At 46.8% G+C, this 24,275-nt stretch overlaps 1 protein-coding gene across 1 annotated transcript; it reads right to left on the bottom strand.

Annotated features, from left to right (window-relative positions):
- Positions 1–97: 97 nt before the first annotated feature.
- Positions 98–5,504, bottom strand: LOC120936294. Its single transcript, XM_040348533.1, has 2 exons — positions 4,391–5,504; positions 98–716 (listed from the first exon to the last, which is right to left on the bottom strand). The coding sequence occupies exons 1-2, from the start codon at positions 5,496–5,498 to the stop codon at positions 121–123; spliced, it is 1,704 nt and encodes a 567-aa protein (XP_040204467.1). The 5' UTR covers positions 5,499–5,504; the 3' UTR covers positions 98–120.
- Positions 5,505–24,275: the final 18,771 nt, after the last annotated feature.

Raw genomic sequence — 24,275 nt, 5'->3', positions numbered from 1 at the left:
TGGGAACTAGAAACCCCTTCAGGACCCCTCCCACCGCTGGGTACTGGGGTCCATCTTTGGGGTAATATCTTCTCCTGCAAAGTCCAAAAACACCCGCCACCAGCACCCAAAGGTAACCCCTTACCTATGGGAGCACCTCCACACCCTCATCGCTTGCTGTACCCCCTCCTCTAAACGCAACACCCACATATCAATCCCCACGTCCGTGAGGTGAACACCATCACTCCTGAGGTATCTCCATGTGTCCACTTCCAATTCGGGGTGCCGAACCACTAGCCCCCCGTTCCTGAGCACAAACCGCCCCACATTTCTGTTTATCTTCCTGCGCGCCCGATTCACCCCCTCTACCGACCTGGCCATCCTCCATGTTGACCTGGCCACCATGTCTGACCACACCACTATCGTATCCGGAAAGGACATCCGGATCCGCTGAAAGTCAAATTTAATGTCCCGTGCTATCTCCATCATCGATCTCACTCCAAGATCATTCCCCCCGGCGTGAATAACCAGAACCTCCGGTGGCCTGTCCAGCTGTGCAAATTTGTGCACCTCCGGCACCACCTTGCTCCATAACATCCCGGGGACCCCCAACCACCTTACACTCGCCTCCTGTCTCGATATTCCCAGCTGGCGACCGGTCGGGCGATCATCCGCCCGTCTGGCCCCCCGAACCACATAGGAGTGGCCCATTATCCAGACCAAAAGCGGTCCAGTACCTGAAAAACAGTAAACAAAAAAAAAAACACGTCACCAACATACCCACATAGAGATAACCCGCTTTTGAGTAATCCCTGTCACCCCCTTTGCCCCGTAACTCAAAACCCCACTCCCCAGACCTTCAACCCAAACTAGCCACCAGCTGCGGCCTAACATATAATTGAAACCGCCTGGATTCCCAACGCCCTATCCTCTTTATTGCCTCTTCACCCAGTCCATTCCTTGCCGCTTCCGTAGCTGCCCCGATCCTAAAGGAATGAGCCGAGAACTCCTTTGCCACCAGGCCCAATGCCCCCAGACACTTCCTAAACACTGCCACAAACTGATATCGTGACATCGGGGACCCATTTTCGTGTACCAAAAAGGCGCCCCCCACCCCCGGACGTATGTCCAGGTAGTCCCTTACCAGCCCGACCGGGCACAACTCCGACCCTTCAATTGGGAACACATGAACCGCCCTTCCCTTGCCACTCTGATCCGTTTTGGACCTTCTGAGCCACAACGTGACCCCCTCCGGGGTCCAACCGACATCCGCAACTCCCATGCCCCCCTGGACCAATTTCGACGGGCTCACCAGCTCGCCCACCCTAAAGGCCCCAAAAAATGCCAGCGCGAATGCCGCGCGGAACAATGTAACTTCAAACCTGGATGAACATATCGCCCCCACTTTAGCCAGGATTCCTCTCAAAACTTCGAAAGACACCGGGCGGCGAGCGTCAGGTCGCCGCCCCTGTTTCCTGTACCCTTTCAGAGCTTGTCGCACCCAGAAGTCCTTTGTAAGATCCGGCCACCCTTGCCATTTGAACAGAAATGCCAACCCGGCCAATTTCTTATCCAACGCCGACGGCGACACTCCCGCTTCCATGTTTCTAGACAAAAAATACAGAACCAGTGTCCTCACCTCCGGTCCCGAAAGGTGAACCTCCGATTCCCTCACCAAATCGCTCCACTCCGACCATACCTTCTCATAGGCCGCCCAAGTACCCGCACTCAACGATTTCCTAATCCAGGTGGAGATTGTTCCAATGGAATCTGCCACAGCCACTCCGGACAAGGGACCCCCCGTTCCTCTGCCTCCGGCACCAGCTCCCGGAACCTGTCCCACTGAAACCGAGACAAAGCGTCAGCCACGACATTGTCCACACCCGGTAAGTGCACCGCATACACAAACACATTCAGCTGCATACAGCGCAGCACCAAGTGTCTCAGGAGACGAATCACTGGGGGAGAAGATGCGGTAACTCGATTGATCACCTGCACGACCCCCAAGTTATCCCCATGGAAGCGCACCTTCCGATCCCGGAAAGACGTGCCCCATAACTCAACCGCCAGCACCACTGGAAACAGCTCCAGCAGCACCAAATTCTTTGTAAAGCCCGCAGTCACCCAAGACTGCGGCCAAGAGCCAGCGCTCCACTGACCCTGAAAGAAGGCCCCAAAGCCCGCACCCCCGGCCGCATCTGTATACAGCTCCAGGTCAAAATTGCTGACCGGGCCGGACATCCACAAGGCCCTGCCGTTAAAACCCTCTAGAAAAGAGTGCCATACCCGCAGGTCCTCCCTATGCTCCTTCACGAGCCGCACATAGTGATTGGGCAACCTAACACCCGCAGTGCTAGCCGACAGCCGACGACAAAAAACCCTCCCCATCGGGATAATCCTGCAGGCAAAATTCAGCTTACCCAACAACGACTGCAAAGCCCGCAGCTGCACCTTATGCACTCCAATCATACCCCTGACCTCCGCCTTGAGGCCTTCTAGCTTATCCTGCGGCAAACGACATTCCATCTTCTCGGCGTCTATGACTATGCCCAGGAATTGAATGACAGACCTAGGACCTTCCGTCTTTTCGGGCGCCAAAGGCACCCCAAAACGTTCCGCTATGTGTTCTAGCGTAGATAACAAAACTGCACAAATCCGTGACCCCCCCGGTCCAATGCAGAGAAAGTCATCTAGATAGTGGATGACTGAATTCACTCCCGCCACGTCTCGCACCACCCATTCCAAAAAGGAACTGAATTGTTCGAACAACGCACAGGATACCGAGCAGCCCATGGGCAGACATTTGTCCACATAGAACTCCCCTCCCCAGTGACACCCCAACAGTCTGAAGCTGTCCGGGTGCACCGGCAACAGCCGGAAGGCCGCCTCGATGTCCGACTTGGCCATCAACGCCCCCCGACCGTATTTCTTGACCCATCCCACCGCCGCGTCAAACGATGTGTAGCACACCGAACAATCGCCCGCATCAATCGCATCATTTACCGACCCCCCTTTCGGAAATGAGAGGTGGTGAATGAGTCTGAACTTGTTTGGTTCCTTCTTCGGTACCACCCCCAACGGTGATACCACCAGACCCTCCAAAGGGGGGGATTCAAACGGGCCCCCCATGCGGCCTAGCCCCACTTCCTTCCGTAATTTCTCAGAAACCACTTCGGGGTGTTGGAGAGCCGAACGCAAATTCTTGGACAGCGGCGGAACCACCGTCAAGCTACAAGGAATACGGAACCCCTCAGTAAAACCTTCCTCCAGGAGCTGAGCCGCCGCTCTGTCCGGATACCTACCGAGAAACGGCAGCATCCTTCTCACCATCACCGGGGTGCTCCCTCTTACCTGAAGAATCCCCGGGACGTCCCTTGCCCTGCTTGAAGCAGCGGGAAGAGGGGTGATTACCCCCACACCCGGAGCACTCATGCTTGTATCGGCACGACCCCCCAAACTTGCAGCTACCCTCGTTGAACTGCCAACAAACCCCTTTTTTCTTTCCGGCCGACTGTCCCAGGGAAGAGGCTCCGCCGGCCCCCCCCCTGAAAAAACGGCGCCGACGTCCTCGGGGCCGTCATAAGCCGCATCCAAAGGCTAATGTCCTTGGCGTCCTAACGAATTTCCGGCCTGATCGCCCGACGTTGCCTGAACTGTTCGTCATATCTAAGCCAACCTGTGCCCCCATAGCACCTGTAGGCCTCACTGATCGCCTCCTGGTAACTGAAGAGCGCCGAGCAGTGCTCGGGGTTCTTCTCGCCAATCACACTGGCCAAAATGGAATACGCCTGCGACCAGTTTGCAAACGTGCGAGGTATTAGCCTGTACCTCCTCTTCTCCTCATCTTCCTTCTTAGAATCCTCTGGTTTTACCCTGTCCAAATTGAATTTTTCCAGCGGTAACAGCGCGAATATCTCCACGTACTCGCTCTTCCAGATCTTTTCCCGTACCTCCTGTTTCAGATGCGACCCCAGCGGCGCATCGTAACAGGTGTAAACCTGTCCCCTAGCCTCATCCGCTAACCGTACTAAATCCCGTTTTTTTGAAGCGGCCCCCGCCGACTCGGCGGTAACCTCCGGCTGCACTGATGCCCCGGCCCCCAAGCCGCCCCCACTTGCCTCCTTTCCAGCTACCACCAACGGCGTAGTGGCAGCCGCCACCGCCGCCGCGGCCACCCCCGTAGCTCCCCCGACCGGCCCCCAAGCCGCCGCCGGGCTTGCGGGAGGTCTGTCCCCCCCTTTTAGCTGACTGACCAGAGCCTCTAACCCCGACAAAAACCTTTGCAAACCCACATCACCTCCAGCAATACCCACCTGTGCATCCGTAACCTGGGACGCCGGTGCAACAACCACATTCCTCTCAACCACATCAACACATTGCCTATTAGAAACATCAGTGTAAAATGACTTACCGGGCTGCGTGGAAGCAATCCCATCAGCCGACCGTCTCGAATCCCTCGTTGCTGGTATCGTCCTGGGCAAGACCTCGTCCTCAGATCCCGACCGCTCTCCCTCCGACCGATCCTCCTCCTCCGATGATGACCCACCGGGCGGCTCGGTCCCGGAGGCCGAAGGCCCAGGGCCGGATTCACTCCCCCTGCGGGCCCTGGACCCGTGCGGCGATTTTGCCGAAGCTTTCCTGCTTGGCGTAACCCTGTTGCTGCCGATGCGCTCCACCTCCTGCAAGTGGCTAGCCGAGGAAGCTGGGGGGCTAGCCACCGTGGCCTGCGATCCCACTCGCCGAGACCCCACCACCGGGCCCGTCACTGCCTGATCCACACGCCGGGCGGGCAAGGCCGCCGCATCTGAGCCCCCTGGCCGTCCCCCCCTTGCACCCACGCTACTCCTGGTGCCCCCGGCTGGGCCTTCCGACACAATACCCGCCGCCCGCTTCGCGGGGGGGCCCGAAGGGGCCCTGCTATGTCCACTATCCCCCCTCTGCCGTCCCGGGGATATACTGGGCGAATACCGGCGGGGGGGGCGGGACGAGCGCGTCCGCGAGGCCCCCCGGCCTGTGTGACTAGGCCCCGACGACGCTGCTCCCATGCCTGTGTGATCAGGCCCCGATGCGACCTGAATTGTGTCCCCGTGTGCCCGCACTGCTCCCCGGACCGACCGTTCAGGCCCCGACTCCGCCAGCACCACACCTGTGTGCTCCGGCCCCGATGCTGCTTGTCCGGTCTGGACGCGGCTAGGCCCCGACGCCATGCGCCCCATGTCCCCTCCATCCTGCGATAAAAGCGCCCCCAACTGCCTCTGCAGCCAGTCCTCACCCCGGATAGCCGCCTCCGCCCTCAATCTCCCGAATAAATCCTCGATCGCAGCCATCGCCGTGACAATTTGGGACAAGCGAAATCCCTGCAGGCTGAGCAGACACAGCAGCAACTTCACTCCCCCACCAACTTCACTCCCCCACGCTGCCTCTGCCCGGGAAACTGAGAGTAAGAGATATCTGTGATCTCTCCTCCCCTGCTCTGCTCCTCCCCCCACAGCTACTAGGGTTTCTGTTAACCCTGTCATGGCCGGCCCTACACTGACTTCCAGTTGCTCCGGGCCTCACTGGACAGTGCTGTAGGGGTCAGAGGAAGGAACCATAGCATCTGGTGGGAAACACATGCATCTGACATTCTAGGACGTGTTAAAAGCCAAAGTCACTGACAAAGGCTGCAGCTCTGGAACGGGGGAAGGCAGGACGCAGGTGCTGCCAGAGAGATCAGTATACTCACTCTTCAGTTGTAGGGCAACACTGTTTGGATTATTATTTTCCCCTGACAGGGTTACTTTAAGGGCTGATTTACACATGCATGGTAGCCCTCTAAAGAGCAATCTGTGGTGGATAACTTTTCCAAGGGAGTTTAACAGACAGTGAGCAGTTATTATGCTGTCTCCTTACTGCCTGTTTTAATACATAAAAGCTTGAACCATAATGGAATGGCTGCGGTGTGGCCCCTTTCACTTAAATGTGACAGCGCTTCTTTTTTTTTTACTGCACTGAAATGCAAAGCATCGAGGCTACAGCATGTGTATACTCCTGTGTATACAGCTGCCTTTGAAGCTTGTGGGGGGGGGGATATAAAAACACAGCTATTGCCAATATAAACATGCCCACATTATCACACTATAGTATCAATGGGCACATGCATAGCAGAGCACACATCACTCTAAATAACTAATGTGAATAGCTCCACCCAACCTACATATGGACGCACAACTGTACCTGTTGGCCTGGTCCTGAGTGCAACCATTCATTCCTATTGGGCTGAAAACACATTGGAGGGAATTCACAAAAACTGGAGCAGACAGGATCTTGAGCAGCTGTGCATATAAACTAATCAGCTCTTAAATTCAGTTGGTTCAGGTAAGCTATGAAAATAATGATGTTCAGGTAAGCTATGAAGATTCTGGCTGGTCCAGTATTAGTAAATTCCCCTCATTGGGGGGATCAATAGCTTTACTGGCACATGCATGAGATCAAAGTAGTTCTTAATAGCACCACGTTTACAAAGTGGCGCTATTGCAGCACCAAATGCAAAAAAGAATTACCTCCAGTTCCTAGATAAGAAAACTGGAGGTATTTAAGAGTGCCTGTCTCTGTGCCTGTCTCTGTGCACTGTGTAGCAGAGCAGCATGTTTGCCGTCACTACCCCCTACCTGTCAATGGTTGTCAAAAATGCTGTCTGCGACAAGTTAACAGGCTCCTAGCAGCCATTGATGCTGACAGTGGACAGAGGCTGATGAGAAATGTCAGAAATCAGCAACAGGGATGGTCAAATCAGCTACACTCAGGAAACTGGCCCCAGACTGTGTATGCTTTACATATTATTTATTTACAGTGAAACACAATCCTTCCAAACCAGCACACAACAAACATAAAAATATAAGTGAACCAAAAACTCAGTGACAGGATACCTGACTAATAACTAACAAACAGAAAGCCTACTAACTGTATACAATATATAAAAAATGGGGAACACAGAGAAGCAGGGAACAAGGCAGCAGGATGCAGGGCATAGCGTTCAGGGCAGGGGCAGGAGCAGGAACAGGGTAATGGCTAGCAGTATCTGGCAGCAAGCAAAACACTGGAGCAAAAGGCACTAATAGGTGAGGACCTAAATACCCTCCCAGCAGCCAGCATCGGGTGGAAACTGGTTATTGGGATCTGCTGGCTGGAAGACACTCGCTGATGAACACCAGAACTACAACCCTCCACTCTGGGAAGCACAGCAGGTGAAATAGATCTTGATAGGGAAGCTGCTTGACTGACAGCAGGCAGTGGGAACATTGTATAGCCAATACAAGGCTTTCTATTCTCTAGAAAACTCAAACAACATCAAGATGAGGGGCAGCAAGAGGACGGGTCAACTGCGAGCCTTAACTGCAGGACTGCTGGTCTTTAATTGCTGAAGAGGTATATGTGAATAGGCAGAAGCAAGATGGAAAGGACCTGGTGCAGACAAAAGCACTATTGGTGTCCTTAGGAATATATTGACACCAGCAGCAGATCGCACACCCAGTGCATTTTGAACATGGTGCAGGAAACGTGCATGGAATGCAGTGTTCTGGTGTAAAGAAGCCCTTAGTCATCTTGTGGAGGTAAATAAAGTGTTATAAATGGGCTGCAGCGATTGCTGCTCCAGATTCTGGGTCCTAGGCATTTATTCAAGTGTTTTTTCTTTTTTGTTAAATACAGGATCATCAGCTGATCTGAATTGTGACCCTCTACTTCAGCAGAAATTGGCCTCAATTCTCTAAACTACTTGCCAGCCATATGTTCTCATGACGAACAGATTAGAATCGTAATCATTATGGTTCTCCTGTTGAAAAGCCAGCATATCTCCTGTTCTGGACAGTCCACTCTTCACAGATGTCATACGACTGAGCCAAGCTTACATGTGTGCCCTAATACATATTCAGTAATACAATTCAAGGAGAAAATACATTTTTAGTGCAGTAACACATATCAACCAATCAGAACAAGAATCAGAATCCATCTTGAGCTGTCTGGACTATAGTACAGGGAATTCCGATTGGCTGGGATCAATACCCTTATCTAACACTTGTAGGTAGATTCACGTAGGGGCGCCTAACTTTAGGGCGGCCTAGCCTAGCCTTTTTAGGCTACACCGCCGTAAATTAGTTAGGCTAGTAGTGATTCACAAACCACTTACCTGCTAATCTACGGCGGTGTAGCCTAAAACGAGCGGGCGTAAGGGCGCCTAATTCAAATGACTTGGAGGGGGGGCGTGTTGTATGGAAATGAGGCTTGACCTCACGTTTTTTGACATTTTTTGACACTGCGCATGCGCCGGGCGACTACATTTCCCAGTGCGCATTGCGTATTGATTTCGACGTGTACGTAAACGACGTAAATCCCGATTCGCGGACGACTTGCGCAAACGACGTAAAAAATTTGAACCTCGCGGCGGGAACGGCGGCCATACTTAACATTGTTATTCCACCTCATAGGTGGAATAACTTTAGGCGGCCTATCGCTTACGGAAACGACGTAATGCGACGGTGTAGGCCTGGCGTACATTCGTGAATCGGCATATCCCCTCATTTACATAATCTACGCCGGCCGCAATGGAAGCGCCATCTAGCGGACAACAGAAACATTGCAAGTTAAGATAGAACGGCGCAAGCCGGCCTATCTTAGCTTTGTTTAAGTGTATCTCTGTTTGAGAATACACTTAAACAAACGCCGGCGTAGATTCAGAGTTAGGTCGGCTTATCTACTGATAAGCCGGCCTAACTCTTTGTGAATCTACCTATTGGTTCTTTGCATGTCACACCGTGTATTGATTGGGCAATTGTTAATAAGTGGAAACATTCCTCTTTTAGCTTGTCTCCTCGTGTCCTGTATGATGTACATCCATTTACATGAAGACAAACATTGTGCCCTATGAGCAACATAAAACTTTAGTGTTTTGCTTAACACCCAGAGACCAGCACCTGTTTGATAAGCAGAGATATGGAAGAACATTTTGTAAATGACATGGAAATAGATCTAAGTTTTGCATACCTATCGGACAAATAGTTTCTGCTGGCTGGTCTGTTTTAATAAATGATACATGACTTTTTCCTTGTACTGTAGTTGTGACTATATCACAAATATAACAAATTACATCCTTTTGCTACTAGTTAAAGTGGAACTCCAGCCAAAGAGTGGGGAAGGCCTTCCTGCTTGATGTTTCAAGTGTCCCTGTTGTCCAGGATTTGCCCTCACTTCCTGTTCTTTTGCTAGTGGTCAGGACTGGAGGAAAGGGTAAATCCTCTTAAAGAGGACCACCCCCCTGCAAAAAAAAAATGCCCTTCTTTGAATGGGCGGTCGGGGGGCATTAAACCTGCTCTTTGATTGGTTTTACCGTCCCCTGGCCACCCACACGAATGAGCCCCAACAGTGGCTTTCCCTTTGCTTTGCAGAAATGTTCTCTTTTGTCCTGTTGTGTCTCTGCGAGAGGAAATAAGGGGAAATCTCCTCAACATGACACAAAAATAGAAATATATTTCAGGGACTTACCATTCTATACCTAATCCCAAAGATTTTAAATTTACATACACTTTATGCTGAGCTCATATGACGTGCAGTAATTGTGGACATGAAGAGATTAGCCTTAAATGGAGGCAGATGGTACATAGTAAACACAGCAGCCATATTCTGCTCAGACGTATTAAAGGTACTTTGAAACAGGAAGATGTAAGCCACTGTAAAATGTTGCACAGATGAGTCACTGTACTGTAACTTCATTATCCTGCTGAGGATCATTACTAATAATTCTTAATTTAGAGGATAAACCCAATTCCACAGAGAAAGGCTGCATGCAGCTCAGAACAGTGCTGTAATTATGTCAGGACTTCCCTGGTGTTTGCTTTGAATATAAATGGAGAACAACAGAGAACATTTTAATTTACCTTTAACAAGGCTCCTCAGGCCAGTGATGTAGTGTTATACTCCAGGCTTATAAGATACAAACCTGTTTCCCTTGACCCCAATCTTATAACCCCTTTTCTACACCTTTGTATCTGGAGCAAGTCATCTGTAAATACACTAAATTCAAAGTTTCTGGGCATACCTCCAAACTTTTTATGATGGGAATGTCGGGACACCTATTAACAAAAGTATTTAGGCATAGGACACACCCCCTGTGACACGCCTTTAAAGCGGAGTTCCACCCAAAAGTGGAACTTCCGCTTTAAGCACTCCTCGCCCCCTTACATGCCACATTTGGCATGTAATTTTTCTTTGGGGGGGGGGGCTTTGGTAGGAGTGGGACTTCCTGTCGCACTTCCTCCTTCCACCCAGGGACCGCCTCGGTGACTTCTCTTGTCGCCTTAGGCCTTAGGCGGTCCCAGGAGATCACCTATCCACTCATAGAGCGCAGCGCGACTGCGCATGTGTGTGCCTGGCTGTGAAGCCGAAAGCTGTCACGGCCGGGTGCCCACAGTATGAATGGAGGCGCCGGCCGAAGAGGAAGGTAGAGGAGCAGTGCTCCGGGCGGCGGCGGCGCTGGACCGTGGAGCAGGTAAGTGTCTGTTTATTAAAAATCAGCAGCTACCATTTTTGTAGCTGCTGACTTTAAATAAACACTAAAAGGCTGGAACTCCGCTTTAAAGGAGAAATATACGGGAAAAAAATTGTTAAACCCACACAAGCTTTTTCTTTTACCACTATAATTCCTATATACTGGCTTTTGAAGTTTTCAAAAGCAGAAATTAAGAAACTTCTTTTGTAAACTACCAATTGCTTTGCCCTCCATGTAATGGGAATGTAGAGATACAGAGATGTTTGGAGTCCATATCAGGAGAGCAATTTAGGGTGACAACCATGGTTCCCTCCACATATACAGTGGAGAAGTGACATTTTCACATCCTTTTTCAATCACTTCCATGCAAGTTTTCATGCACTGACACGGTTCATACTAAAATGATCGGCTTCACCAATATATTCACTGCAGGTCAAACTATATGCAATTATGTTTTTACACAAACACATAACACGGCACTTGCTGTATCTAACACGGGCACCTTTATGTATAATATTTGTTCAAAATTTGTGTCTGGTCTGTAACATGTATAAACTTTGGGTTAAATTGGGACCGTATATATGTGTTTAGACACACACAGGTGTTTCCATTTTGATTTTTACATTTATTTTTATTTAATTGTGTCTAAATTGAGGGAGGATTTACCCTCTCAGCTGATTGATATATATTTTTTAATGATTCCGTGCTGCCATAGGCAGATTATAGTCACATGTTTGTATGATTTTAGTTTAAATTTTATTATGCTGTGAACCTCTTTAGCCATGACTAAGCACTAACTGTAAGTGCGAAACGCGTCGGCCATCCTGTTTTCTGTTGGTTGCAGTGACTGTGTTTGTACAGTTGAAAAATAAAGACAACTTTTTTAAGTTATTTTGGAGTGCGGCTATCCAGTTTTCGTTTTTCTATTTGCGGAGAAGTGACATAGCCAACGCCCAGGGACATGAAGTATGTTATTTGCAGGATTATCAGGTGAAAATAAAACAAAAAAAAGTAAAGAAACCAAATGCAGCCATCACACCAGGGACTAATATTCTGCAAAATATAGAATTTTTTTGTTTTGGGTTTAGATACACTTTAGCCTGTGCAGAAAAATAACACGGTCCCAAAAGCAAACATAGTACAGTAAGAGCCGGTTCACACAGGGGCAACACGACTTCTAGCACAACTTTGGGAGGCAACTTGGACACGACTTGAGTATGAATCATCAGGCAACTTACAAGGCAACTTAAAGTTGCCTCCAGGACAGTACAAGGCAACTTCAAGTCGCCTCCATGACAGGAGACTTTCCAGTGGCCAATCAAACAACAATCAGCTCTGTGGGAGGGAGTGGTTTGCCTGAGAAATGTATGTTATCTTCCTGTATTGTTGCTTCAGTTAAGACAGTGATCAGACTTCTGAGGCGACTTCCATTAAAATCAATAGGTACAAGTTGCCTACAAGTTGCCTACAAGTCGGATTGAAGTAGTACAGGAACCTTTTCTGAAGTCGGAGCAACTTCAGTAGTGTGTATTAAGACGGCTCCATTCACTTCCATTGATTTCCTCAACCACATGACTTGGGACGACTTGGGGCAACTTCAAGTCGGATCCCAGGTCGCCCCTGTGTGAACCGGCTCGAAAACCTTGGTTTGAGAGCGTTTTGCAAGACGCGCTCCACGAGCCGTTCAAGCCTCGCTTTCAGATCGCTCTACTGCAGAGTAAGGATGAGCACCAGTGTGTTCGCATGGTACACGTGCAGAGTCCGCCAGGAAGTCTGCACGGTGCTGCGCTAATCACAGCCAGGGAGACATTGTCACGATGCTTGGCTGCAGAGTTTGGGAAATGTCTCACTGGATGTGATTAGCGCAGCGCCGTGCAGACTTCCTGGCGGACTCTGCACATGTACAATGCGAACACGCTGGAGCTCATCCTTACTGCAGAGTAGTATTCCCGGTCACGATTGCAGACTGACAGCAGTGGGAGACGGCGGTGCAGGGGATGGTCTATGTGGACAGCTTCATCCCGGATGCCCAATCATCAACCATGTGAGTTGCTAAATGTTGTACTGTACCTTCATTAAATGTAACCATATTGCTACACTTAGAGGTGCCTCTCTTCTCTTTTATACTCTGTAGCTTCTAATGGATTTTGCTTCTAATTATTTTGTGGAGGCTTCTATTTGTGGATGGACATTTTGTTGTTACACAATCTATCACATTGTTTTAATCTGTTTATATGGACTATAGAATGAAGGACTTATGCCCCGTACACACCATCACTTTATGTGATGAAAAAAAACAAAGTTTTTAAAAACGTCACTTTAATTGACCGTGTGTGGGGGAAAACTTTGTTTTATGTCTTGTAAAAAACGACCAAAAAAAATTGAAGCATGCTTCAATTTTATGTGTCGTTTTTCAAAACGTCGTTTTTTACTTCACAGAAATTGTCCGTGTGTAGCAAAAAACGTTGTTTAAAAAGACGTTTTTACACCCGCGCATGCCCAGAAGCGAGCTTCAATGGAAAAAGTGGTGAGAACGTAACCTCGCTTTGCTAGAACATTGTGAGAAAAACGATGGTGTGTAGGCAACTTCGTCTTTGAAAATTGAAGTTTCAAAAACGTTGTTTTTTACTTCACAGAAAATGTTTTTTTTTTTCATCACATAAAATGATGGTGTGTACGGGGCATTATGAATAAATGGTTGTGGAACGAGTTTCCATTATTTCTTGTGGGGAAATTTGTTTTGCTATACAAATTACAAATGATGTTTTCAATCCAAGGTTTTACTGTATATATCAACTGTCCTAGAATGTATAAGAAGATGAAGCCCTCATTTACACCTACATGTCAGGGCAGTTCTTGCTGTTTATTTTGGGAAAGGGCCCCAGGGCTTCTGATTGGTTGGTATTTCCACTGAATTAATATCAAGCACTATGCTGCCATGAAGGTTTGACTGGGGAAGATTTCTTATGAGTAACAATAGGTGGTCAACCTAATCCCCAACCTTGCAGTGACCATCCACAGAGGTAACCTTAAAACTCTATACCACCAAGTGAAGGGATCTGCTATGTTCCACTGTCTGATTTTGTAAATAGCTTTTACTTGGTAAATACTACATAGTTAGCTGTTTACAGACAGCTACTCCCTTTCCCTTCTAGTTGGGTGAGAAAACCCAGCTTAGAAGACTGTGATGTTATATAAAGGGGAGTTTGCAGGAAGAAGGCACACAGAACTACACCATGTGAATTTATGCACACAGAAGCTGCTGTTCCTGTTGCATTTCACCCAGGCCAGAAGCAGAGACTATTAGGCAAGTATTCCTATGTTCTAATAGTTTAACGGCATTTGCCCATATCTTCTTGAGTCTGTAAATAAATCCTTGTGACAACGTATTATCCCATATGCACAGTGCCAGATAGCTAGGGGCTTTGCTTCTCTATGTGTGTAGTGGCCATTTTCCAGTATATTAGTAGGTGAACCATTTTAAAAAATATTTTATATGCAATTCCTGTTATTCTAGTTACCCCGTCCCTTCCTGTCCCTTCCTTCCTTCCTTTCTTTTACACACTACATGGGAAAGTCTGGGGTGGACCACCAGATTACAACATTTTCCTAAAAAAGACACAACTTCTACCCTGTGGAGTTAGCTGGCCCAGGAGATAAGGATACTTGGAGGGAGCCGGAGTCCACTGTCTGAGGAAGCCATCAGCTGAGGTAGCCTGGGAGAACCTAAGCCATTAGAGGCTCACCAAGATTTTTTACACATGCTGTTACCTTACAGGAGTAAGGTGAGAGGCCAATCAGCACAGAGGTGTCACTGTTTCATCACTTTCATCTTTTTGTCACTATTTTGGGCAGATTTTTTGATTTATCACATGCCCCGCCGACACCTATATACATTTTTTCTGTCACAAATTTTTGTTCATGGTGGGAGAGATTGCCATAAGTCCTTGTCTATTTATTCAAGTTCATTTGGAGATCTGACATCACTTATTGTGTTATATGATTATACACCGTGCACGTTTATTTCAGTTTTTCACATGTATTTATTTTAATAGTGCAGCACCATACACCTTTATTTTACTAACTTTATCTCCATTGCTACGGATTTAGCTTACCGGTATTTGCGGCTGCTAGTTGTGTACTTACATATAGTAATAGCGTGGGAGCATTCTTTTATATGAATTTATAAAAATAGTTTATATGCAATTCCTGTTATTCTAGTTAACCCTACCCCTTCTGGTCTGGGATTCTATAGCTAGTTTTAGCTCAAGGCTCAATAACCAGCATAGGCTAGAGTCAGGTTAGGACTGCCACTTCTGATAGTTGGAGGCCGGTTGCATGACAGATTAGAAACTACTAGAGACTAAGGGCCAGATTCAGAGTAAGAGTACGCCGGCGTATCTACTGATACGCCGGCGTACTTTCAAATTACCCGCGTCGTATCTTTAGTTTGTATTCACAAACCAAGATACGACGGCATTTGGGTAAGATCCGACAGGCGTACGGCTTCGTACGCCTTCGGATCTTAGATGTAATACTTCGGCGCCCGCTGGGTGGAGTTTGCGTCGTTTTCCGCGTCGGGTATGCTAATTAGCTGTTTACGGCGATCCACGAAGGTACGCGCGTTCGTCGCATTCTCTTACGTCGTTGCTAGTCGGCTTTTCCCGTCGTAAAGTTACGAGTGCTATTTAGGTGGTGTAAAATTAGACCATCCATGTTAAAGTATGGCCGTCGTTCCTGCATCGATTTTTTTTTTTTTTGCGTAAGTCGTTCGGGAATAGGAAAGGACGTAACGCACGTCGCCGTTCAAAAAATTACGTCGGTGCGACGTCATTTCGTGCCAAGCACGGCGGCTAATTTAAATGATACACGCCCCATTTGAATTAGGCGGGCTTGCGCCGGACGGATTTACGCTACGCCGCCGCAAGTTTACAGGCAAGTGCTTTGTGAATCAAGCACTTGCCCGTAAAACTTGCGGCGGTGTAATGTAAATGAGATACGTTACGCCGCAGCGCAAGTACCTGAATCTGGCCCAAAGTTCAGAGTAGATAGGCTGACTCTGAGTTCCAGTGCAACCCACAGTTTCTGCTAATTGAAAACTGCATTCCAGGCTGGTTGGAAAACAACTGTACTGTCTCTACATCACTGCAGATCTTGTCTTCATGTGTCCGACACCAAGACAAAGTATTATTTTTCTTTTAATACATAAAGATTGTGTTATTTTCATACTGGTGTGTATCTATATACTCACGGTTAATGTTATATGCTGACTGCAGTAGCTCCTCTCTCCCCAATTACTTTGATTAGTTCACTGATTAATTTCCCAGGAAGGGAAACCCCTCTGTTCACAGAAGTCATGTCCTTGGTGGAGGCACTGGCAACTTTTTTTAAATCAAACCCACTTTTCCACTTAGTATAGGTTCTCTTATTTACCTACAGAATTAGCGCAATATTCTGTTTGGGGAGGGTCATTTTTCATAACCCCTCCATAGGAGAGCTACACAAGTTAGCATGGGATAATTGGACATCACTTTACAGTTTATTGGTAGCTAGATCCTGAGCAGTGGAAGAGAAATGATGAACAGCAAATGTCTGAGTAACAGACTCCATTCATCCCTGTGAATTAATAGAGCTGTCATTCAGACACAGAGTGGGTGAGCAGAGAATGCTCCAGGAAACACCCCCTGACCCCCAATATCCTGGCTTTATCTGCGCTTACCACAATGTGCCCAAATAAGAGCTTCATTCCCAACTGAGGGGTGGTGAGCAACATCTGCAAGATGCAACTCATCTAAGCTAGCCCTTTTGTGAAGTCCATGCGGAGAAAAATACGGGGGTGACATTGTTGACCTTCTTAAAATGTATTTTGTTTGACAATGCTGCTATGGTGTTTTCAATACCCTGTAGTAAGTCACTGAGAAAATGAAATCAGAAATCCTTATCTTCATACTTGTTTTGTATTAGTTACTAATATTGAATTTGCAGAGCAAAACAACAAGTACAGTTAAATACCAGCTCTACCAGCAGTACATATTTAGATTTCCTTCAACACTTCATTTGGCTGCCATACTTGGGCAAAAGCCTGTGTAAGCTTTAAGTCACGACTTTGTGCTTACACAGAGCTAACTCCCTGCATGTCCCAATATGACAGTGATTGGTGCCTAAGCGGCCAATCACCAAGCACCAGCAATACCCCATGGTATGCTCCCCAAATATCTGGTACATTTGTTTTCTCCCTCTAAATCAGGGGTCTCCAAACTTTCTTAAAAAAAGAGGCAGATTATTGTCCTTCAGACTTGGGCAAGTGGGAGTAGAAAAGGTATTGGTGTCAGTGGGAGTAAAAGGCCCCATCTTTGGTATTCAGGTAGCAATAGTGCCTCAATCATTAGAGTTAGTGGGAGGAATAGTGCCTCATCATTGTTGTCTGTGGGAGGAATAGCGCCCCATTGTTGGTGTCATTGAGAGGAATTATGCCCCGCCATTGTTGTCAGTTGGAGGAATAGCACCCCATTGTTGGTGTCATTGAGAGGAATTATGCCCCGCAATTGTTGTCAGTGGGAGGAATAGTGCCCCATTGTTGGTGTTGTTGGGAGGAATTATGTACCATTGCTGGAGTCATTGGGTGGAATAGTGCCCAAAGGGCCAGATAAAGGCAAGCAAAGAGCCGTATCTGGTTACCGGGCCGCAGTTTGGAGGCCACTGTTCTAGCTTAACAAGCAGCAATGTGAGGATGATGGAACTGCATGGCAGAATACATGGCAAAACTCATTGGATTAGCATGAGAGCCAGGCAACAATGGTAGCCTTTGTATTTTTTAACATTGGTTGTCTTTAACCAATAGAGATAGTGGCCAAGCTCTGTACACCAAACACACAGTTACAGAATTTATTCTGTTTTGTTCTAATTTTTTTCATACATGATCTGCTTAAATCTTTTTTTTTTTTTCTGTAGACAATAATAAATGAACACATATATTATCACTATAGACATTACACATCCATCACTTTCCAGCACACAACCCCATTGGTTTGCAGTATTTTTTGTTCCTTGTTTGTCTTCCATGGCTTAGACACAAGGAGGCCATTTACCGCTTATCTCAGCTTCCTGATAATCTAGACGCATTGTTGTCGTATAAGGAAATGCCATTTTGCTGAACAATGGCGCTTTGGCGAAAGGTCTGTTTTCGTTACTGTTTTAAGCAACTATCGCACTTGATGGAGACACGTCTTAGATTACTTTAACTGCGCATCCTGAAAACTGCTGACAGTTCAAAACTCTTCCAGTCTAAATATTTACCATCTAGCCATATTCAACGAGACTGTAATGAGGTGCAATTGCTGGAGAGGCCAAAATATTAGGTCATTCGAGGAAAGTCCATAGACGTAGACTAGGCTTAAAAAGTTCCATTCCCTTAAATAGACACCATGACATGGGATTGTGTCTGGGCACTTAATCATTTTCATAGAAAGAACTTAATAAAGATATACACACATATACACACACACGTGCACTCACATGCGTGATGGAGGCGGCAGGCAGCTTGATTACTCTGCTAAAAATGTATATTTTTTTTTTTTTCATAATGAATAAGACAACTAACTCAAGCAAAGCAACAGTAAAAAAAATGTACTTCTACTAGATTATGAACGTGTGGGATAAACAAGTTAAAAGTAGTGGTAGGTGTTTTTTGGTCACACTGTTCAAACTGGTCACAGCCAATAAATATCAATGCTGCCACCTTGGTCAATCTTGTCCTTTTTTCAGCACCTGGCAAATAACTGGCAATACACTACAAGCATATACCACTGCCAATACGCTGCATGCATATACCAATAAAGGGTTAAAAATTTGTACCAAAGAGTATTCAAGCACAGAAAAAAATGTGCTGCAGAAGGTGCAACAATCCCCCTATCATCGTACACAGGAGGACCCTTCCTACCTGCACCTGCATAAGATGTGCACTGATCATGTAGTTTCATGGTTTCAATTGTTACGTATAGCCTATAGTAATGTAAATCTTCACATTCTGGCATCAGACGTGTGAGCTTATGTTTAACCTCTCGGCACTGGCCGCAAGCAAATATACGGCCTCTCAGTGGGTGGAACTTGGCACTGGGCGGCCGCATATTTGCATGCATTAGTGCAAATACAGCTGTGCCGAGAGCACATGCCCTGCTAACGGAAAGCTCCCGATCGTTGCTTGCGATCAGGAGCTTTCCGATCATGTGACCACCATGACAGCCAATTACGGCAGTAACATGGTCATAAACCCCGACCCCTGCCCCACCTCCTTTAAGGGGTTTAGGATACCGGGAGGTGAGGCGGGGTTTATGATCATGTGACTACTGTGATTGGCTCCAAGGACATAACCATTTCCCATCCTTAGGACATACCCATAAGTTCTCGGATGAGAACAGTGATATCTCAATCATGGCTGACCTCAGTTTGATCAGATGCTTTGGAGGGTAGAGGAGGTATATGGGATCTAATAGATCATAAATCCTTTATTGCTAAACAAATAACCACCACCAGCCACCATTGAGTGAACTGGCTGCTCACCGTATGACCAAACGGTCAAAAAAAGGCTTTATTTATACTGTAATGTGGAACCTCGGGCCTTAGGCCTGCAGTACCGCATTTGGCCTGAGGTGCGGGGGCGCCGGAGCCGAACAGAGCCGAACAGCAACGATCGCAGCCGATCGGCATTGCTCGGAAATACACGGAATTACTCAGTTTCCGAGCCTTTCGGACGTCTGCCGAGGTCAGCCGACGTGTCCTCGGGCCTTTCCGAGGCTCTCCGGTGCCCCTATCTCTGGCTGCATGCGTTATTGCATCCCATTGGAGTTAAAACGGAAACTCGCTTTGATATGCAAGTTCTTTGTATTACGAGCATTCTCCGGTAACGGATTATGGTCATAATCCGAGGTTCAACTGTATATATATATATACCGTATTTTTCGGCGTATAACACGCACTTTTTCCCCCTGAAAATCAGGGGCAAAGCAGGGGTGCGTGTTATACGCCGACAGCATACCTCACAGAGCCGTCATCTCCTCTCCACTCGCCTCCTCGGCTCCCACATCACACACACACACAGTCCCGCCTCCGCCACTGGCATTGGACCAGTGTTCTGCCTATCACAGTAGCTGGTCCAATGCCGATGGCAGAGGCGGGACTGTGCGTGTGTAACGTGAGAGATGAGTGGAGAGGAGATGACGGCTCAGTGATTTCCTGAATTATGCTGCTGGTGAGGGAGATGGTGAGGCTGCAAATGAAGGCATTAATCAGACTGTATTGGGAACAATAATCAGGGTGTATTGGGAAAAATAATCAGGCTGTATTGGGGACAATAATCAGGCTGTATTGGGGACAATAATCAGGCTGCATTGGGGACAATGATCAGGCTGCAATGGAGACAATAATCAGGCTGCATTGGGGACAATAATCAGGCTGCATTGGGGACAATAATCAGGCTGCAATGGAGACAATAATCAGGCTCCATTGGGGTCAATAACCAGGCTGCATTGATGCATTTATCAGGCTGCATTGAGGACTTTATTTGGGCTACACTGAGGACATTGATCAGGCTGCAGATGGACATTGATGGGCACTGACCCTTAATTTGCTTCAAAGTTGTTTATTTTAAAAATATGTTTTTTCCTGAAACGTGTTATACGCTGATAAATACGGTATATATATATATATATATATATATATATGTAAGGTCTTCAAGTTCTGTATAATTTCTCCTGGTTCGGTCCGTATCACTGTATCACCAATCCCCATGCTAGGAATATCTGGATCCACTAATCAGGCTTCCAGTTTTACTCAAAATATATAAGGAAGAGCTCATAGCACAATATTGCTACAAATTATTGCTTTTTAATAAAATAAAAATGATGCACTCACATTATAAACACCTATATACAGGGTATTGAACAGGATAAAAACTTGGCTGATCGCCTCCTCACCACCTTCCGGGTTTCGGAGACACCGGAAGTGACGTCACTGGCCCCACTCAACGCGTTGTGTCACTTGTCATGTGACTTCCTCAGGAATCCCTGTGGATTTAGTATCTGCACATATTGCTAGTTAGGCACAAAATCCTTTCTTTTTTGACACTTTTGGTTTTGTAATTTTTTTTAAATAATACACTGGATGCGGATATTTTATGTTTTTTTTTTTTTTTGTATGATAGGTGGACTGTATATCTATCCAACATTTTTCCTTTTGTTTAAATATTTGTATATGTTATGGTATCAACAGGTTTTAACACATATCACAATGGTCTGAATAAGCACACTATTTATACATTATTTAAGGTTCAGAATTTTTTTTTTTTTTTTTTTTAAGTGGTTCTAAAGGCTCAAGGTTTTTTTACTTTCATGCATTCCATGCATGACGGTAAAAAAACTTTTTTGTGCAGCATCCCCTAATACTTACCAGAGTCCCATCTCGCTCCAGTGATGTGCACGAGAGCCTCGGCTCTGCGGTTACTCTGCCTCCTCATTGGCTGACACAGCAACAAGGGCCATTGGTTCCCGCTGCTGTCCATCACAGCCACTGAGCCAATCAGGAGAGAGAAGGTACATAGTCGAGCCGCGGGTCTGTGTGTGAATGGATATGCAGAGCCGAAACTTCGGTGCCCCCATTGCAAGCTGCTTGCTCTGGGGGTATTCGGCAGGAGAGAGAGGCCAGGTGCGCCAGCGAGGGACTCGAGAAGAGGAGGATCTGGGCTGCTCTGTGCAAAACCACTGCACAGAGCAGGTAAGTATGACATGTTTGTTATTTAAAAAAAAAGAGAGACTTTAATATAATTTTATTAATCTGTCCTCCCTCTCTCTCGGGATTGGGCACTGACCCACAGCCTTTCCTTTGATCAAGAAATGTCTCCGTAGCAACCAACAGATCAGTTAGAGAATGCTTTAGAACCTCCTCCAGATGCAGTTTTAGGTTTACTTTGTAAACAGTACAAATGGCAACATGGATGTACTGCATACAGGAGAGTAATCCATAGCAACAGCAATTCTGAGCAAAAAGTGAAAGAGACAAGTGGAGCTGGTGTTCTTAGCGAGTCGAGTTAATGCCAAAGAGCTCAATTTTCATCTCATATAATCTCAGCACTTTCTCCCAATCCTTCTCTGAATCATTTAGGAGGGGGACTCGCCATGTTTGGAGGAAGAAAAATGCTGACTATGACCCTAAGAACACCATCTCTACAGTCAAGCATGGAGATGGAAACACAACGTTTTGGGGCTGTTTCCATGCTAAAGGTACAGACCGACTTTGCCGCATTGAGGGGCCAATGGATGGGGACATGTTTTGTAAGATCTTGGATGAGAACCTTCTTCCCTCAGCCAGAACACTGAAGATGGGTCATGAATTGGTTTTCAGCATGACACTTGCCCAAAACATACCGCCAAGGCAAAAAAAAAATGGATCAAGAAGAAGCACATTAAGGTCATGAAGTTGCCTAACCAGTCTCCGTACCTTAATCCTATAGAAAACTTATGGAGGGAGCTGAAACTTCCAGTTAACAAGCGACAGCAAAGAAAACTTAGGGATTTAGAGAAGATCTGTAATAAAAGAGTGGACCAAAATCCCTCCCGAGATGTATGCAAACCTGGTCACCAAATACAAGAGAGGTATTATATGTGTAATTGCCAACATGGAAGGAGTTCTCCACCAAGTACTAAGTCATATTTTGCTTGGGGATTAAGGGCCAGATTCACGTAGAACTGCGGCGGCGTAACGTATCGTAGATACGTTACACCGCCGCAAGTTTTCATCGCAAGTGCCTGATTCACAAAGCACTTGCAATGAAAACCTACGCCGGCGGCCTCCGGCGTAAGCCCGCGTAATTCAAAGGGGCGTGTGCCATTTAAATTAGGCGCGCTCCCGCACCGGACCTACTGCGCATGCTCCCTTTTGAATTTCCCGCCGTGCTTTGTGCGAAGTGACGTCATTTTTTCGATCGGTGACGTGCGTAGCGTACTTCCGTATTCCCGGACGTCTTACGCAAACAACGTGAATTTTTACATTTCAACGCGGGAACGACGGCCATACTTTATACAGCACATACGTGTGCTGTGTAAAGTTAGGGCACCCAAAACGACGACTAACTTTGCGACGGGAAACTAGACTAGCAGCGACGTAGCGAACGCGAAAAACCGTTGTGGATCGCCGTAACTCCTAATTTGCATACCCGACGCTGGTTTACAACGCAAACTCCCCCCAGCGGCGGCGGCGTTATTGCATCCTAAGATCCGACAGTGTAAAACAATTACACCTGTCGGATCTTAGGGCTATCTATGCGTAACTGAATCAGTCGCATAGATACTCTGAGGCCCCGTACACACGACCAAACATGTATGCTAAAACTGGTCCGCGGACCAGTTTCAGCATACATGTTTGGTCGTGTGTAGGCGCGAGCGGGCCGAATTCCAGCAAACATTTGCCCGCCGGGCCTTTTCCCAGCGGGCAAATATTCGTGGACGTGTTTTAAAATCGTCCGCTGGAATCCTGCCCGCTCGGACATGTACGGTCGTCAGTACAGACCTACTGTACATGTCCAGGCGCCCGCCGTCCCTCGCATGCGTCGAATGACTTCGACGCATGCGTGGAAGCCTTTAAATGGCAGGCCCGCCCACGTCTCCGCGTCATCGCCGCGTCATCGTGGCGGCGACGACGCGGACACGCCCCGCGTATTGTTTACGCGCGGACTTCTGTACGATGGTGTGTACAACCATCGTACAGAAGCCCTCTGGCAGGCATGTACGGTGAGAACGGTCCGACGGACCGCTTTCATCGTACATGTTTGGTCGTGAGTACCCGGCCTGAGAGATACGACGGAGTATCTGAGATCTCCTTTGTGAATCTGGGCCTAAATACTCATTTTACTCACTGAACTGCAACTCAATTTAAAAAATTTGTATCATGTGCTTTTTCTGGATTTTTGGTTGATATTTTGTCTCTATCATTTAAAATCCACCTATGATAAAAATGATAGATCCTCAATTTCTTTGCAAGTGGGCAAACTTACAAAATCTGCAGGGGATCAAATAATTATTTTCCCCACTATATATATATATATATATATATATATATATATATATATATATATATATATATATATTGTTTTTAATGGTACATGAGAGGCAGAAGTGGCAGAATATGCCACTATCACCATAATACAAACAGAAGTGAATACACCACAACTTCTGGACGTAAAACTGAAGTACTAATTAAGTAGTCTATGCATTATGTTTTCAGTTCAATACTTCTTTGCAGGTTTTCCTGGACTGTTCTTTTTTGCTTCCTCGTGTCCATTATATGTGACTTCTGATTGATATAAGACAAGTTACTGCTGTTTGCATATCATCATTATTTCTCTTCATCTTTTTTCTTCAGCAGAAATTTGCACCACTGCCAATTGCTTGTTTAGGCAGTGGGCACACTTTTGCCTAGATATTAATAATCAGTTATGGATCTCCTAATATATATGACCTCTGTAACTGCTTGTATTCAGGAGAACATAGATGGCATTTCCAAAATGAAGCACATAATGAAGATAGTGATGATTGTGATGCACAGCCTCTTGAGATAACCACATTCCTTAGATTTCTCCAGCTTGCTTTAAATTATCAGAGTTTTGTACTGCTGGAGGCAAGCAACTTTCTTCATTTTCGTGTCTATTCATGTAGAATTACACCCTAATGCACGCAGAAGCTGTGCACATCAAAGAACATCATGCATGGTTTGCTCATACCTCCTA

The sequence above is a fragment of the Rana temporaria genome, chromosome 4 (genome assembly GCF_905171775.1).
Source record: "Rana temporaria chromosome 4, aRanTem1.1, whole genome shotgun sequence".
NCBI classification, from domain to species: Eukaryota; Metazoa; Chordata; class Amphibia; order Anura; family Ranidae; genus Rana; species Rana temporaria.
Note: the sequence above shows the minus strand (reverse complement) of the source record. Positions and strands in the feature narration are given on the sequence as shown.